This window comes from Notechis scutatus, chromosome 2 (assembly GCF_049901735.1).
Source record: "Notechis scutatus isolate UNSWTSFEM ecotype Mainland chromosome 2, rNotScu1.2, whole genome shotgun sequence".
Classification (NCBI taxonomy): Eukaryota; Metazoa; Chordata; class Lepidosauria; order Squamata; family Elapidae; genus Notechis; species Notechis scutatus.
In genome coordinates, this window is record NC_142010.1 from 117,085,220 (window position 1) to 117,100,802 (window position 15,583).

General features: G+C 42.6%; 1 protein-coding gene across 4 annotated transcripts in view; it reads right to left on the reverse strand.

Annotated features, from left to right (window-relative positions):
- Positions 1–435: 435 nt before the first annotated feature.
- Positions 436–15,583, reverse strand: part of TBC1D16 (TBC1 domain family member 16) — an 81,682-nt gene continuing 66,534 nt past the window's right edge. For 2 of the 4 annotated variants that reach the window (XM_026667273.2, XM_087955963.1), the window contains exons 5-12: positions 13,956–14,103; positions 10,628–10,792; positions 9,855–10,003; positions 7,733–7,867; positions 6,894–7,080; positions 6,263–6,442; positions 3,645–3,791; positions 436–3,421 (exon numbers count right to left, since the gene is read on the reverse strand). In XM_026667273.2, coding sequence (XP_026523058.2) covers positions 3,176–3,421; positions 3,645–3,791; positions 6,263–6,442; positions 6,894–7,080; positions 7,733–7,867; positions 9,855–10,003; positions 10,628–10,792; positions 13,956–14,103 — 1,357 coding nt within the window. In that variant the 3' untranslated portion in view covers positions 436–3,175. Of the gene's footprint in view, positions 3,422–3,644; positions 3,792–4,457; positions 4,544–6,262; positions 6,443–6,893; positions 7,081–7,732; positions 7,868–9,854; positions 10,004–10,627; positions 10,796–13,955; positions 14,104–15,583 lie in introns of all 4 variants that reach the window. The other 2 variants (XR_015747694.1, XM_026667272.2) reach the window with 2 other exon arrangements.

The window sequence follows — 15,583 nt, forward strand, 5'->3', positions numbered from 1 at the left end:
TGCTAGCATCAAGGGAAGGCTACCTATCAGCTCCAACTTTGTTCTTGTTGCAAGTGCAAAATGCAACTAATTCAGGTTTTCCCACAGTATTTAGCCTAGGACAGAGTCTAGATGCAACACCTTCTGCATGTAGGAGTAACAGGGAAGGGCCAGACTGCCAAAACCTGCACTCCAGTTTTCTGCCTTCAATTAGGTAGAAGGTGCAGAAATTCACGGAGTTGTTGATACTCTTGTTTTGGCCGCTGCTCCAGTTCAGATGCAATTTAAGTTACTGTGTTTAGTTCTGCTTCAGTTCAATGTGCAGCAATTGATCTGAGATGCAAAACATACTGATATGAATTCATTTGCAAAATGGGGCAAAGCAAGTGAAGGCATTCTAAATTCATTGCAGCAAATTTCCACTCCATAGGAAGTAAGACAAAAATAATCTCTGTGTTCTTAATAAATACAAGATTTTATTCAAATTTATTTATACAATCGGAAACATGTGCAAATGAAGATGCCATTAAACCAATGTTAAAGAGGAAAACGACTTAATAAAGAATTACAGTGATTAACTTTAATTGATTTAAATAAAACTAGAGGAATAAAAATTACCAGCTTTCAACAAATTTAAAAGTTGCAATTTATATATTGAACCCATCACAAGCTGGCCTTCAGTTTTGACTCCAACCAAATACTGTACATCCCAGGCTGAAACTGAACTCGTTAAAGAGGGAAAGTTGTGCTGTACAAATCCCAAATAATTGAGCTTCCCAGATGTACAATTTATTTTACAGGCTCCTTCTAATTCCTGGAGAGACAGTTAAGTATACACACGCAAGTCTTTTATTTCCTTCTAAAGTGGCCACCGGGAATTCTTCTGGTCCAAGTTGATTAGGGAATTTCAATAATGTTCCAGGTTCTGCTCTAGTTCAGGAGAAAAAAATATCCTGGTTTTTGTTTCCCAGTGAAAGTAACTCCTTGGTCTGCTGTGGGCTATTCTCTTCCCTCCAATACAGGGATGATCTGTCAAATTCAACCTGTAAGTTATAGCCCTATTAGTCTGCCACTGGGATTTCATTCTTTAAAAAGTATACAGAAACCAGGCAATAACACTCAAATTCTGATTTGCAGCATTCACGTCCAATTATATTACATTGCAAAGCTTATTTATTTATCTTATCTCTTTTTAATTTATTTAACTTATATGCTGCCCATCTCACTCAGAAAAACGATTCTGGGTGGCTCAAAAAGCTGTTAGAAACATACTCTCGCAATACAGCCCAGTTACTGCTGCAATTTGATGACCATAAATTGCATTTGTTCTGAAGTGTCCATGCTGGTTTTTTTTTTATTAAAAAATACAATTTCTGGACAAAGCGCTGAATAATGTTTTATAGCCCAGCCACCAGATTCCTTCAACTAGATTTGGTAATATCCCTCTTCTTCCAAATGATAGACAATCTAACCTATCTGGAAGCTCAAAAGGTCTCTCTTTTTTTGGGTCATCTGTTCGTTGTTGTTTTTTTAAACGGGTGAAATTATCAGCACTTGGCAATTCCCATTTCCATATAAAGTAACAGGCTGCCTTTGGCTGAGGCGGGGAGGTGTTGTAAATTATGCTGGTTTTGCTAGGGTTATGAAGGGGACAGATAACAAAGGCATTACTTAATATCTCTGAAAACACCTCACACTTTGCAACCTGTGTGAACAGCCTGGCAGCTCATTCAGCGCAAAGCCTACATTTCAAACCCACAGGTCCCGAGAACTGGATGGAGCTTTTCTCTTACAAGTTTTAATACATTTAAAAATAAGCAAGAAATAAAATTAAAAAAATCCCAAGGAGCTGCCTTTGCTCACTACTCTATCTTGTGGATTTCCCCTAGGCCTAGATCCAAGTGTTCCCTTTGGGAAAGATGTAGCAAGAAGAGCTTCACTGCCTTGCTATTTGACAAAGAGCCAAATTATAATGGCTGAAAATGTATATTGGCAATAATAGTGGGTTACTATCGTTTTAGTTTGGCCTTCCTTCCTCTTTTATTTTTAAAGAGTTTGTTAATTGTTTTCTTCTATACTGGTCTTTGACCTCAATAACTTTTGAACTGAACTAAGAATCCTCACGTTATTCGGGTAAGCATTCCTTTCACCACCTCAATATTATCAGGATGATCCTACCACTGTGTAGCAAGGTGGGCTTTTTATTGTTATTTTAACTAGGAAACAGTTAAATCAACAACAGTAAAACTGGAGAAGGACACAGGGTAGCTAGATGTAGGCTACTGGTTTGAAAGGAGAACGCAATGGCTCTGAAACTTGTAGCCTTCTGATCCCCAAAGTCCTCACTGGAGAAGTTGTTAATGAAGCTAAATGCTTTCAAAGTGATTCTTCTCGCTGGGCTACCGAGAAGAACTTTGTCCCAGTTTCTTTTACTTGACAAGTTTAAATCAAACAGACAATCTTGTATGAGGTGTGATTTTGCATAATTTACATTCACAGTGAAACTTTCCTAATGACGAACATTTGATGTGTAATATGGAGAAAAACCAAAGGCATTTAAAATACAGTGATCAAGGTTTACACACACACACTGAAATGTTTCCTTTGGGAACCCCAAAATTTATATTTTTTTTTATTGTTTTTGGCAGACTATACTCCAGTTGGTCATTGTGGCTTTACATAAAGCCAGTGAGTGGTGCATTTTGGTTAAAGCAGTATCTGCATGCATAGGTGTGTGGGTGCACCTGGGCAAAGGGATAAGGCCGACCCTGCCCCTTCACCTATCATCAGGGTTGCTGGTTTTGGATTCATGTTCTAAAGCAGTCACTATTTCCTACATGACAAGGGAGGCAGGGAATCCCAGGTCACTTTTGACCCCAATTTGCCAGCATCCGCCCCTCTCTCACCATTTGTTCCAAACTACAATGCAACTCCATACTCTCATCAACCCGCTTCCTGGTATGGTGCACATCAAAATCCAGCTCTGATCAGAAAGCAGGAAACTCTTCCACTCTGTATCGTTCTGTTATATTCTGTTCTCCTCCCATGACCAACCTTGTTTTGGGATCCGAAGAAAAACCCCTTGTTTTGTTCTTCTTTTTTTTTTTTTTTTGCTTGCCAGGTCCCGACTGTGCCGAATTTTCTGTGCTCACTGCTTTGCAGTCCTCACGTAGCTGATCTTCATGAACCTGAACGATTATTTCCGGAAGGCAAAGACCTCTCGTGTTTTAAGTCCCCTTCTGCAATCATTTCCTGACTTGGGAGACGGCTCATCCACCATGCCTCCATATGGGCAGCTATCGGAGTCCGGGTGATTCCCAGTGCATTCCACGGCGGGGATATAGCCACTGTCCCACATGCCTGTTCCGCAGAGTTTGCACAAGTCATGCAGACTGCAGGGGATCCGGGGTAGCAGGCGGAACTGATAGAGCAAACTCCTAGCCTGGAAGAGAGACAGCGGGAGATGTTTAGGTCCACTGAAGACAGCTAAGTGGAATAGCTTGAGCTTGTCTAAACCATGCCTATTGTAAGTCACAATGAAGGCTGATCACACACAGACACCCCCCAAAAAACCCTCCCACATTGGGCACAATGTTGTGTGTGCTCCTTTAAAGTCCATAATTTCTTCCAAGAAGTTTTCGCTTGAACCCTGGACGTTGATTTACCTTCCTGAGTATGAGCTCCCCATTCATGTGCATGGTGAGGTTCCCAAAGTGTAGCAGCATCTGGTCGGTGGCCAGTTGCTGCTCGATGACATCATCCCCATAGATCACCACAATAGCCACACAGATGAAGAGATGGAAATAGTCAGTCTGCAGCAAAAGTAACCAAGAAGACAGTTAGTACCAACAACGCTTTGAGAGTTTCTTGGGCTAGGAGAAAGCACCAAAAAAAAAAAAAAATGGCAACAGAATAAAAAGCAATCTATGGTGATCATGAATTATATGACAAGATGGAAGGGCAACATTATTGCTATTCTAACACAGCAGACACTTTAAAGGCAAAGAAAGCACTTCATGTAATGCAGAACCTGTGGGGTATTATGGCTTGAATTTCAGATTATGAATATAGTAGATTAATTCAGAGCTTTCATTTGCATTTCAGATGGTTTTCTCTTGTCCAATAAGGACAGCAGATTATTTTCTTTAAGGAAATACATTGGGGGGGGGGGAACCTAGAGGAAAACAAATGTTTTGGAAAACTGGTTTTGGAGTCTGCAATCTCCAGCACAGGCACAGGCACCATTGGCAGATTGAGTGGATGCTATATAGTCCAAGAATTTTTTAACCCCTAGGATGCCCAGAGCAAAGGATGAGTAAAACTTTAGCTCAAATATTGGGACCATGTGAAGGAAGGTTACAATCTTACACACTGGCTTTCCTTGAGCTTCTGCAACCTTCTGGCTGACTGGGGATCAAGGGAGATGATGTCCATCCAGGTGAAGGACATCATTAGAGCAAAGCTGCTCAGACACTAACCTGAGCCCCACTGAATTCAAAGGTATCTTCAGCTGAGAAGGCAGGTACCCAGTTGTGCTGGAGATTGCAATTGGGAAAGATCAGACCTGAAAGACAGTCAGCAATGACTAAGGGAAACTGAAGAATGCCATTCTGCCACACTGCTTAACGAGTAGGATGTTGTTTGCTTTGATTGCAGCTTCTCTGAAATATTTCTGCAGCCACAATTAGCAGGAAACATGAAGGTTGCAATGCTGCCCCCTGCTGTCAGCTGAAGGAATCAGATGCCTCCAGAGCAGGAGTAGGCAACTACAGCTCCTTTACAAGCTGTGGACTTCAATTCCCAGAATTCCTGAGCCAGCTGGAAAATGAAGACCACAGGTCGCAAAGGGGCTGTGGTTGCCCACCCCTACTCCGGAGGCAACACACCCACTTCATAATAGCCAAGCAACTGGAATGATCCTCCACAAGAGATTTTTAGAGAGTGCTATCAAAAGTATTGCAAATGTTACTTGAATGAGAGTTTAGGAAAAAAGAAGTAAATCAAAGCCTGGTGCCCAAGATAAGTAAAAATAATAATAATGATGTACTTGAATAGAATGTAAATGTGACCACAAGTGTATTAGAATTTTTTTATCCTGCCTATATTACTTTATAAATAACTTAAGGTAGTGAACCTACATAATATTCCTTCCTCTTCCTATTTTCCCCCAAACAACCACCCTGTGAGGTGGGTTGGGCTGAGAGAGAACAACTGGCCCAAAGTCACCCAACCGGCTTTCATGGCTAAGGCGAGACTAGAACTCACCGCCTCCTATGAAATCGAGACAGGATTTAACACTCAGACTTATTTTTTAATGCTAGCAGTCTTTAGGGCTGGTCCCATACTTAGGAACTTTGGCATTTAACATGATATGCTTTATTAATGTACAATCGAAGCTCTGGTCTTTCCCTTCTGAATTAGGTTTGGCTACAGGAGTCAGTTTGTCTTCGGTAACATGTTATTCCCACAGAAGTCTAGATCAGGCAGCTAAAGAGGCAGCGAAGCCAGAGCCAAGAAGAGCAACCTTCCTGGCTGCTGCTCTGTGCTAATTTGAGACAAGCTTGCTCCAGGCATTTTCTCCCCCCCTTTGCCCCCCCCCCCCTCCTTGGACCACCACCAGAGAGAAACTATTTGGCAGAGAGAAATGAGAGTTAGCAGCATATGGTGAACGTGGTTTGGTGGCAGCCTCCGTTTACAGGACAAGACCAGGTCCGACACAAACCATACGCTTCTTTTCCTGCTGTTGGGACCTGGGGCTAACCTCACCAGAGACGCTGGTGGAAGTCGGGTAGGCCTGACGCTGTCCATCTCTCTCTCTCTCTCTCTCTCTCTCTCTCTCTCTCTCTCTCTCTCTCTCTGTCTCTGTCTCTGTCTCTGTCTCTCTCTCTCTAGAGAGAGAGAGAGAGAGTGCACAGAGCAGCCATCAACATTAACGCTTGGGAGGGGCATGATGGCAGCCAAACTGCGGAGGCAACTGCACAGCAGGCAGAAGGCCTGTCAGGTTGATGGGTGGCCACAGCAACGAGAGGCCCAGGGCTTCAAAATGAACCATCAGGAGGGAAATTTACATCTGTTTGTGTAATGTCAGAGGAGGGGGGGGGGTGTAGGGGACACGGAAGGGAAGGCCAGGGGGATCACTCAGAGGAGATCAGGAAGCATGCTCGGGCTTATCCCTATCGAGGCTGGGACAGGGAGTTGGAAAGCAGGGAAGTGCAAAGGGGAAGCCGTTCCCGCTTGGAGGGGTGGAGTGCAGGGCCCAGAGCAAGCTGCTCCCAGGCCTCACCTGATAATGAGCCCAGCAGGCTTCCCACATGCGCAGGGCTTCGGCGTCCGGAAACTCTCGCTTAAAGCAGAGGAGGATCCAACGGTGACAAAAAAGCATCTGAAGACCATCCTCCCCAAGGGAAGCCAGGTGCTGGTAAAAGCGTACATGCATCAACCGCAGCAGTTCTCGCAGGTACATCTGCAAAGAGACAAGGGTGCTCGGCTCAGCCACAGCCAGGGAAGAAGAGAAAGAAGGACAGCCACAGTTGCACCTTCTGGTTTTCCTACATTCCCTCTTTACCCCATCCTAGATCAATAGAAACTCACAGGCCTGCACAGAGTTGGCTGCATCGGTTGTTGGATCCACCAATTCAAACAAATAATAATAATAACAGGCTGAGAAGAATGCTGGACACAAGGCAAGAAGCCCTGGGAGCTGCCAGGAAGTGGATATTTCTGCATTGCCAGGGCCTCTTGCAAGCATAACCTTCCTACTTCTGCTTCTCTGACAGAACTCCTCACACCTTTCCATTTCTCTTGTGGGATACACAGGCAGCCCCAGGTGCAGATTCCGTGCTTTGGATTTCTTTGGAAATGACAGGGAAGGGAAGGGAAAAAAAACAGGGAAGGCCCTCAGCTCCAAGCCTCACCAGCTGCTTCTCCATATCGTCATCCCGAGGGGAGCTGATAAAGATCGTGTTTTGCATCAAACCAACAAAGCACCAGAAAGTATCCGATTCATCCAGAACCTCAGCAAGGATGGGGGCCACGAGGTCAGACATTCCCTGGGAATAGCCAATGGCCGGGTTGTACACTGCATAGTTCAGCAAGATCCGCCTAGGAAGAGGTCAATTAAAACAAAAGAAAAAAGAAAAACAGAAGGTGAAATTAGGGATGATGGAAGTCAGAGAGTTCCCTTCTTCTCTTGCCAAGGAACCATTGGCCAGAAGCTTCTTTTAAAACAAAGGAAAATGGGGAGAAAAGGACAAACACAACACAGAAAGTAACAAATTCTAGGAGAATAGGAACCCCTGAGCTACCTTGAGGCCTGAGACAAGGCATTCTCTCCCTGTTTCAATCCCCCACCTGCAGTATTTTATTTATTTGTACTGGGCATAAAACTCACATCTTCCTGGATTGCTGTCCAGCAGCCTTTCCCAACCTAATGCCCTTCCGTTAACTGGCCTACAGCTCCTTTAATTCCCAGCCGGAATATATTTGGAACCTACTAGCTATGAATTCGGAGACAGGCGAGCCATATTTGGAAGGTCCCAGAATGTTGAAAGGCTGTTTTAAGAGACAAAGCATGCGAAACATTTGAAACTGCTTAACACTGAATAAGATTAACCACTTCAAGAGGAAAAGCCTGTGACTTTCTCAGTTTGCCTGGAAATCCTCTGGAGGATTTTATCCAAGCAGAAATGAATTTGGATTTACCAAGAAGGTGCCCTCAGTGTACTGTTTGGTACTAACTGGGAAAAATGATCACCTCATAGTCTCCACGTTGGGGTTGTTCTCTCCTCGGAAAAACTGGTTACTGCGGTCGGTCCTCACCACGTCTTTATCAACGGTGAACTGCACATTCCTCCAGAAGGCCTTCTGCTCCTCTGGTGCTAGGGAGAGCCTGAGGAACACAGGAGTTATTGCACACCTATGCTAGAGCTTTGCAGTGTGTGTCAGATTCAATTGGAAAGAGATGCTTTGGAATGCTTGGGAGTGCGTATCCAGCACCTGCTGCTACTCATTAAAGCACCCGTGTCTTCCTTTTAGGCACCTGCAAAGGGTTTCCAATGCAGCTGTGCCATCCTAGAAACTTCTTGAATGAGCTGCAGATGGGGGCGATGTTTGCATTTGAAAGAATTCTCTTCCGGATACAAAGCACTGCACAGCTCTAATGTGTATTACCAGGGCACACAGGAGTAAACCAAACACAGCATAAAAAAGGATAAAATATTCTGATTTTTTAAAAAAAGCAGTTATAGACAGTTTGCATCAGCTTAAAACACCATCCTAAAATTTAAACTCATCTGATTGTTGGTGGTGGAATTATCCATACCCTGGCTTCTTTTGCAGGAGGCTATAAAATTCAAAACAGCCTTCTTTCCCATTGCATCTAAATGTGCTTCTGAAGATGATTTGACCAAGGAAAAAGCCTTGCCTGGAGATGGTTGAGCCTATGCAGTTCTAAAGGGAAGACTGCAGCCCTTCAACCAAGTCCCAAGATACAAACGATCCAATAATCTGAAAAAGAGACCATGTAATAAGGGAGGCATGTGCGTCCTACAGCTTACCCTCATCAATAGCCTGAATGCAGGGTTTGCTGAAATTTCCAAACACTTTTCAAAGGCAGACCCATGAACAGTGTGCTACTATAACCTAAATAGGACAGAATATGTCAGGGGTGCAAGTCAAAGTGCTAGTTTTCATTCTGTAAATAAATTCCTGGTTGGGTTCAGTGGTGAATTCACCATATGAAAATGGCTTGAATTTTCACAGTGTGTGTCACCTAGGTAACAGAGAAACTGATTTCCCTGTTCTTCCTTCCAATTAATTGACCACAAAGCTTCAGGTTCTTCTTTTCAGCCCCTTCTGAAAAATGGGTTCAGATACCTTGGAATTTGATAGAAAGTAGAGACAGGCCGGCTGTCATCAGAGATTATGGGCACTATCAAGCCCTAAAACGCTGGATGACCTTTGCCAGCAGTTGTTGGTGTGTGTGAATACAGTCAGCCCCATAGGATTCAATTGTTATGTCTGGATATTTATGATTTGGCATGTGTGAAACCAGCTGCGATTTATTCAACAAATCATATTTAAAGAAATTACGGCTCAATGAGACATATGAATCAGGTCTGTGAAGTACTTCACTTTGAATTCTTTCCCAGCCAAATCTCCCTCTCTCCACCATAATGGTCCTGGGTATTCCCTACTCCTGTTTCTAATAACATAGATGCTTTGAGCAAGGGACCGGTTGTTAGTTATGAGATTCAGTTTGGTGTAATGGTCAAGGTGCTGGCCTAGAAACCAGGAGATTGGGAGTTCTAGGCCTGTCTTAGGCATAATAGGCCTTCATCTCAGCCCAACACACCACACAGGGTTTTTTGTGCAGAAAACAAACGTATCATCTTGAGGGATTTTGTATGTATGTATGTATTGGTAGCCCTCAACTTACAACACAATTAGATTTCTGGTTGTTTCAGTCTGCTAATCGGGTTCTAAGTACAATCCCATTGTTTCAAATGGTGTTTTGTTTTTTGCTGAAAACTGGCTAAAGCCTTTGCAAATCATGGTCATGTGTTCACAAGATGCTGTAACTGGATGGAAAGGTGAGACAGTTGCTTGAAATGTGAACATGTCACTGTGGGTGGGTGGGTGAGGGAAACAGCATTTTATGACAGTCAGAAGTGTTTTACTGTAAAACATCCATTGCAGGCCTATCATAATTTGGGAAAGCTGAGAACTCTGTGTGTGTTTGTGTTTGTGTGTGTGTAAATATAAAAATATAACCGAAAGGTGGTATAGAGATGAGAGGACAAGCATGAGGATAAGAGGATGGAAGAAGGCAATTTTACAACAGTATCTTGACCCATTAGTCATCTCTTCCTGGCTACCTTTTCTGTTGGATCTGAAAATATTCCTCTCTCTTTGCAATACGGAGAGCTTCCCTCTCTTCCGAGGTGGATTCATAGCTATAGTAGCGCAACAAGAAGGGCCAAACTTCACCACGGATTGAGACATCGATCCCGCCAAAGAAAATAGCCTGGGGAAGGAAGAATGAGAACCCCGTTCAGAGAAAAGTGTCAGCGTTTCTGAAATGGGAGCTCTTTTTTACTCTGCCTGACAAGAGCTCCCTTGATTCAGGAGCCCACAATCTGCATATGCTGGGAGGGAAAGCAGAGCCCGCCCATTTCCCAGGGGAGATACAAATCAAGCTCATTTCAATGTCAATAAGTCCCCTGGAGGGCCCGTACAATTAACGCATCATTCTCACGTCACAGCTTAATCCCCAATCTTGGAAACGGTACACTTGGACCCAGCTTTGCGCAGATATTCCACCACCTCCTATTTATTCCAAGCCAGACAGTTTTGAGCACTTTCTTGGGGCCTGAGGAGAGAGGCCCAAGCACCCGTGGCAATAGCTGCAGATCCTCCCAACTCAATGAGCAGTGACCAACAATGGCTTAGCAGCAATCTGATTTAGGAAGGAGGCTGTGTGTGTGTGTTTTTTCTGTTGCACTTAACTAGTTCAGTTCCTTCCCTCTTGCCAGGATTAGGCCCAACCAGGAACAATAGGCAGAATTCCTTAAACTCTGGAGTCTGGCAGAGGGAGGCTCTCTGCTGAAACCCGCAGAGCAAAACATGCCACCGTGAAGTTGCTTCTCACCTTCTTCAGCTTGTACTCTTCTTCGACTTGTCCAGCCTTGTTTAAATGACGAAGCCACCCAGAGACATCTAAGCGCTTATACGTGTTCTCCTCTGGGTGGGTCTCAGAGGAGGGGAGCTTGGGCCGGCGAATGGAGAACTGCATGCAGGTCTTCACGTCGGTGAGCTGCTAATTGGAAACAAAAGAGGAAAGAGAAGGCTCGTGTCATGGCTGCATCAGCCTCATCTTGACACCATTCCTGAGAAAACAACCAACCAGCCAATCTCTGGTTAACTGGGGGGAAAGCCGCTGGCCTGGAGGAATTAAGGTTCTCAGTCCCCTGCTTTGTGGTCGGCTTCCTTTCTCACCCCTCCCTGTCCAAGATCACAGTTCACCCAGCTTGCAGCCACATCTTGAGTCTGCCCAGGAATGTGTGTAATAAATTACATCTGATTGCCCACATACAAAAGCCCTGCTGTTAGGAAAGAGGGAAGCAGCGGTGCCAGGCTCTCTGAGGATGCTTGCCATTCCAGGGCAAAAACTGCAGCTGACATTTAATTTAAAAATCAAAAGGTTGCTCCACACAAATGCAAGTCCCTGTGGCACTATAATGAGAGGAAAGCAGCAGGAGAAATGTGTGTTGGGGGGAGGAGGTAGGGAATTTAGAAACCCTGTTTCTAACAAGCATCTCTGGTACCTTTAAACACATAATTAAGACCTTTGCAAAGTCTTTGTGCCAATTAAAGGAAGATATGGCAGCGGGCCTTGTCAAAACAGGATTGGAATGGACTGTAAAGAGCCACAGAATGAACAATTTCCAGAAGGGGCAGCTGTGCCATTTTGCTTCAACAATGAGTTTTGTAGCATATTAATGGCTAATTTATTATAGTATAAGCTTTCACGAAGTACATCCGCTGGCATCAGCATACACCTAATGTTCAAGACCGTGTGGGCACTGGGAGTTGAGGGACTCCTGGGGACAAAATGACTAACTGAAGTTTGTGGAGCTGACGCTGCAGTGAACGAAAAACTGTTGAGGAGATTAGCTCTTCGTTTTTCCTCTCTGGACAAGTAGATGACTTGAGATTGCCCACAGCTTAGAGTCTAGACAGTTACACCTTACAAGGAGATTGCAATCTTTGGTGGGTTTAGAGCTCTGGGAAACAAGGGAATAGCCATCTTGATAAAAGCGGGGTCAGCTTTGAAAGGACTGTGGGTTCACATACTTCCTTTTCTAATCACGTTCTGAAAATGATTGTTAGTTGTTTTCCAGCTTTAAGAACTTTTGGATTGACATGTTTTACAGCACTGAATGAGTTTCCTCCAAACCTTAGCAAAAGAAGCTTTAAATACAACTTTAAGGACTGAAAAAAATGGAAGGGGGAATAAATACAAAAGGGTTATTAAATGTTGATTTTATAAAGTCTTAGAAAGTTACAAATGAAGTAAAGGTCCAGATAAATTTTAAATAAGATTATGGAAGCATCCTTCCTCTTGGAAAACACTTTTTGTTTTGAATTCTTTTGTAAAAACTGTAAGGTAAGGCTTTAAAAATTGGACACTATATAGAACTAGAACGAGCTGAAGTTTACAATTAAAGAAGAGCACCACTCAACTTATCATCATTTGTTTAGTGATCATTCAGTATTTACAGTGGTGCTGAAAAAAGTGACTAGCAACTAGTCATTGCACTTGCAAGTGTCATGGTATCCCTACTATCATAACGATTTTGATTTGGGCCCTTAGCAAGCTGCATGTATTTATGATGGTTGCAGAATCCTGGGGTTAACTGATTGCTATTCGCAACCTTCCAGCTACCATGCGCTTCCGGCAAGCAAAGTTAATAGAGGAAGCCAGATTCACTTCATGACCTTGTGATTTGCTTAATAACCGTGGAAAAGAAGATTAGTAAAATCAGGTGTGTTCACGACTCATTGCTTAGCAACAAAAGTTCCAATCCTAATTGTGGTCGTTAGTTGGGGAATGAAGCGAAATGTTTTAACATTGGGCCTACTGAAAGTTGAACAATGGACCCAGAAATTAATCTTAAAAGTGTCGGCCTCTATAAGGTTGTGTCTAAAAGATGAAATGGGAATAAATTCTCCCTCAAAAGAGTGAGACTGATATGAAACTGGATTTAACAATGACAGGGTAAAAGAATGATATGGCAAAAGATGTTACACTGGACATGCAAAAGAGAAAACAACAAGCCAAGAGAGTGACCGGGATAATTTTCCTACAATGGATCTACTAAAGAGGAACGTAAAAGTTATGAAGAATGTTATATGAAGGGATAAAGAAAAATGAAATCATAGTTCTAGGACATTTTGAAGGGCCTAAAGATCAAAATGCTTAGAAATAAAAGAAAGGAATATAAAGTTGGTTTATATGATCCAGGTTAAAAATACATTATGCAATTTTCTCTAAGCTAAATGGCCTTTTGCCGACATCGGTATTGAAATGACAAGGTTTAAGGATTTGGTTATAGATAAGGAGATATCAGAATAATGTATTTGTTGTATTTAAGAAAAAGTGATAAGTTATTAAAATTGTAATTGTAACTCCTTTATATGTTTTTTTTCCTTTACTACTGTATTTTCTTATTTTTTCTTTCTCTTCTGTTTTTGTTTCTATTTATTCTTTTTTCTTTTCTGATTTTTTTTTTTAAAATTGGGTTTTTAAAATAGTTTGTATTAGATTTTAATTGTTGTCAATTGTAATCTTTAAAACAAATTACTATTAAAAAAAAGACCGTGCGTGCAGTAAAGATGCCGATACTTCCTAGGCATCCTAGGCAGGAATTCAAACCCCTCCCTTCTCCCAAGGATGCATGTTTTTCATCTCTCCTCACATCAAGCAAAACGGAAAAGACAAATGATTGCTTGTGCTGCTGTGCCCATGTTTATATATAGCCAACCTGTCATGCCCAATCACTGAGAGCAAACAGAACTAGGCTCAAATCTTCAACGTCTGATAAAGCGTTGTAAGCCCTCCCCGGCCCATCCCAACCCCCCACCCACCCCCCAGCTTCCTTTGGCATGTCTGTAGGCATGTTTATAATCCTGCCAGCTTACTCCTGTTATGTAATGTATTCTCTTTCTAGCCCAATTTTAGAAGAAATGAGCATTTTGGATGCCTCTGTTATATCTAAAATGAAGCCAGGAAGTACTGCTGTTCTTACTTCTCCAGTATAAGAAAGAACTAGCTGGGTTTTCTGAGTTTACAAAACCCAGCCGATTATCCGGAGAGAGGCTGTAAGGAAGAAGGAAGGAATCTACTGAAGTGGATTGTCATCAGGTGGATTGGTGGTTTTCCTGCACCTCCTTCTGCCTGCTCTGCTCTAACTTACCTGGTCTTTGAGATGCGTCTCTGTGCAATACTTCCATTGCTGAAACACTTCGGAGAGTTTATCCAGGCCACCATGGTGAAAGTGAAAAATCTTATACTGACTCTCCCGGCTAGCAACCACCAACTGCCCGCTGGTACAGGCCTCATCACTGAAGGAAAAGGTGCAGAGACAGATGCAGGAGAGAGTCAGCAAAATTTATTAGCTAGATGCCTTGTGCTTTGAGACAGACTGTATTGTGTGCATGTTATATCATTACTGCAGTGCACCAACAATATTAAGAGAGGATGTTAACCGTGTGCATTTTTGGTAGGCCTAAAAACATTTCAAAAATGTAAACACAGACAGTAACAGGTAAGGACCAAGTGAAAAGGCCACGATAAGAAAGAAGGATTTGCTAATAGAAGAGCAAAGAGTAAAATCAATCAATCACTCTTATTTATCCCAAAAGGCCCAAAACCAAGTGACAAACATAATTTACACCTGACATAGAATTAAAAAAAAATAACAAGTACAATATTTAATAAATATTACATAACCAACTTTAAACCCAAGTTCATTTCTTAATCAAAGCCTTTTTTTATAGCCATTGTTAAAAATTTGGCTGCTGCCACTGTAATCTTAGGATTTCCATCAACAAGTATAGAATTTTTACATGAGCAGAAGTATTTCTTCCTGGTTTAGATTTTAAAATAGGCCCAATAACTTCTACCCTTCCATCCCCCTGCCATCAGAACTGATGAAGCTTCTTGGATGAGAAGTGAAACGTTTTCTTATTCTTTCTCAAAGAAAAAACAGTCCAGTTGCCTTTTGAAGAAAAAGAAAAAAGCCCCTTTGAGACAACTATGACCTGGATGACTGAGAATCTCCACAGAAATTCCTGCTGAAGACTTCCAGTTCGGGCTTGTTCAGTGATGGACCAAAATCTGCGATCGTGTGCAGTTTTGATCCGTGCTCACTGCTGGAGTGCCCCGAGCCACCTGGATTCGGGGCAGAAGTCACCCCGTAGAGGTGGTGAAGAAGGGGGAGCCATCAGCGGGGTTGAGGAGAGCCGCATCTCTCCTCCTCGCCTGGCCATTACTCCCTTTCCCAAAGGCGGTTGCAGCGGTGGTCAGAAATGGTCACCCCAAAGAAGAACCCTACCGGACAAGATTGTGCAGGAGGAAGTTTAAAGGAGAAAGTTTGACTGACCGGGTTGAATGGAGAACATCTATTTAAGGTACCTGGAACCTGAATTTTAAAGACTAATACTATTCCTAAAAAAGATCTTAAGCGGTGAAAGAGAAAGGGAAAGGAAATGGAATTGGCTTTTTTTCCTCTCATATTGACAGTTTTGATTGACTTGGAACATTAAGAAGAAGAGATTCGAATAAAAAATTGATACTAATCCACTTTGACATTAATAGGCTATTTCTAGCTGAAAATAAAGTGTCAAAGGGATAAAGATTCTTGGATAATTTAAAAATTTTCTTAAAAAAAGAAAGAGAGGAGGGAAAAAGGAAACAAGAGGGTGGAATCTGGAAAATGGAGGAGACCACCTGGAACTTAAAAAAATTGATAGTGGAATTTTAACAAGGCTTACAAAAGATACATTGTAGCTGAAACTTTGTTACAAGATAACAAAGCCCCTG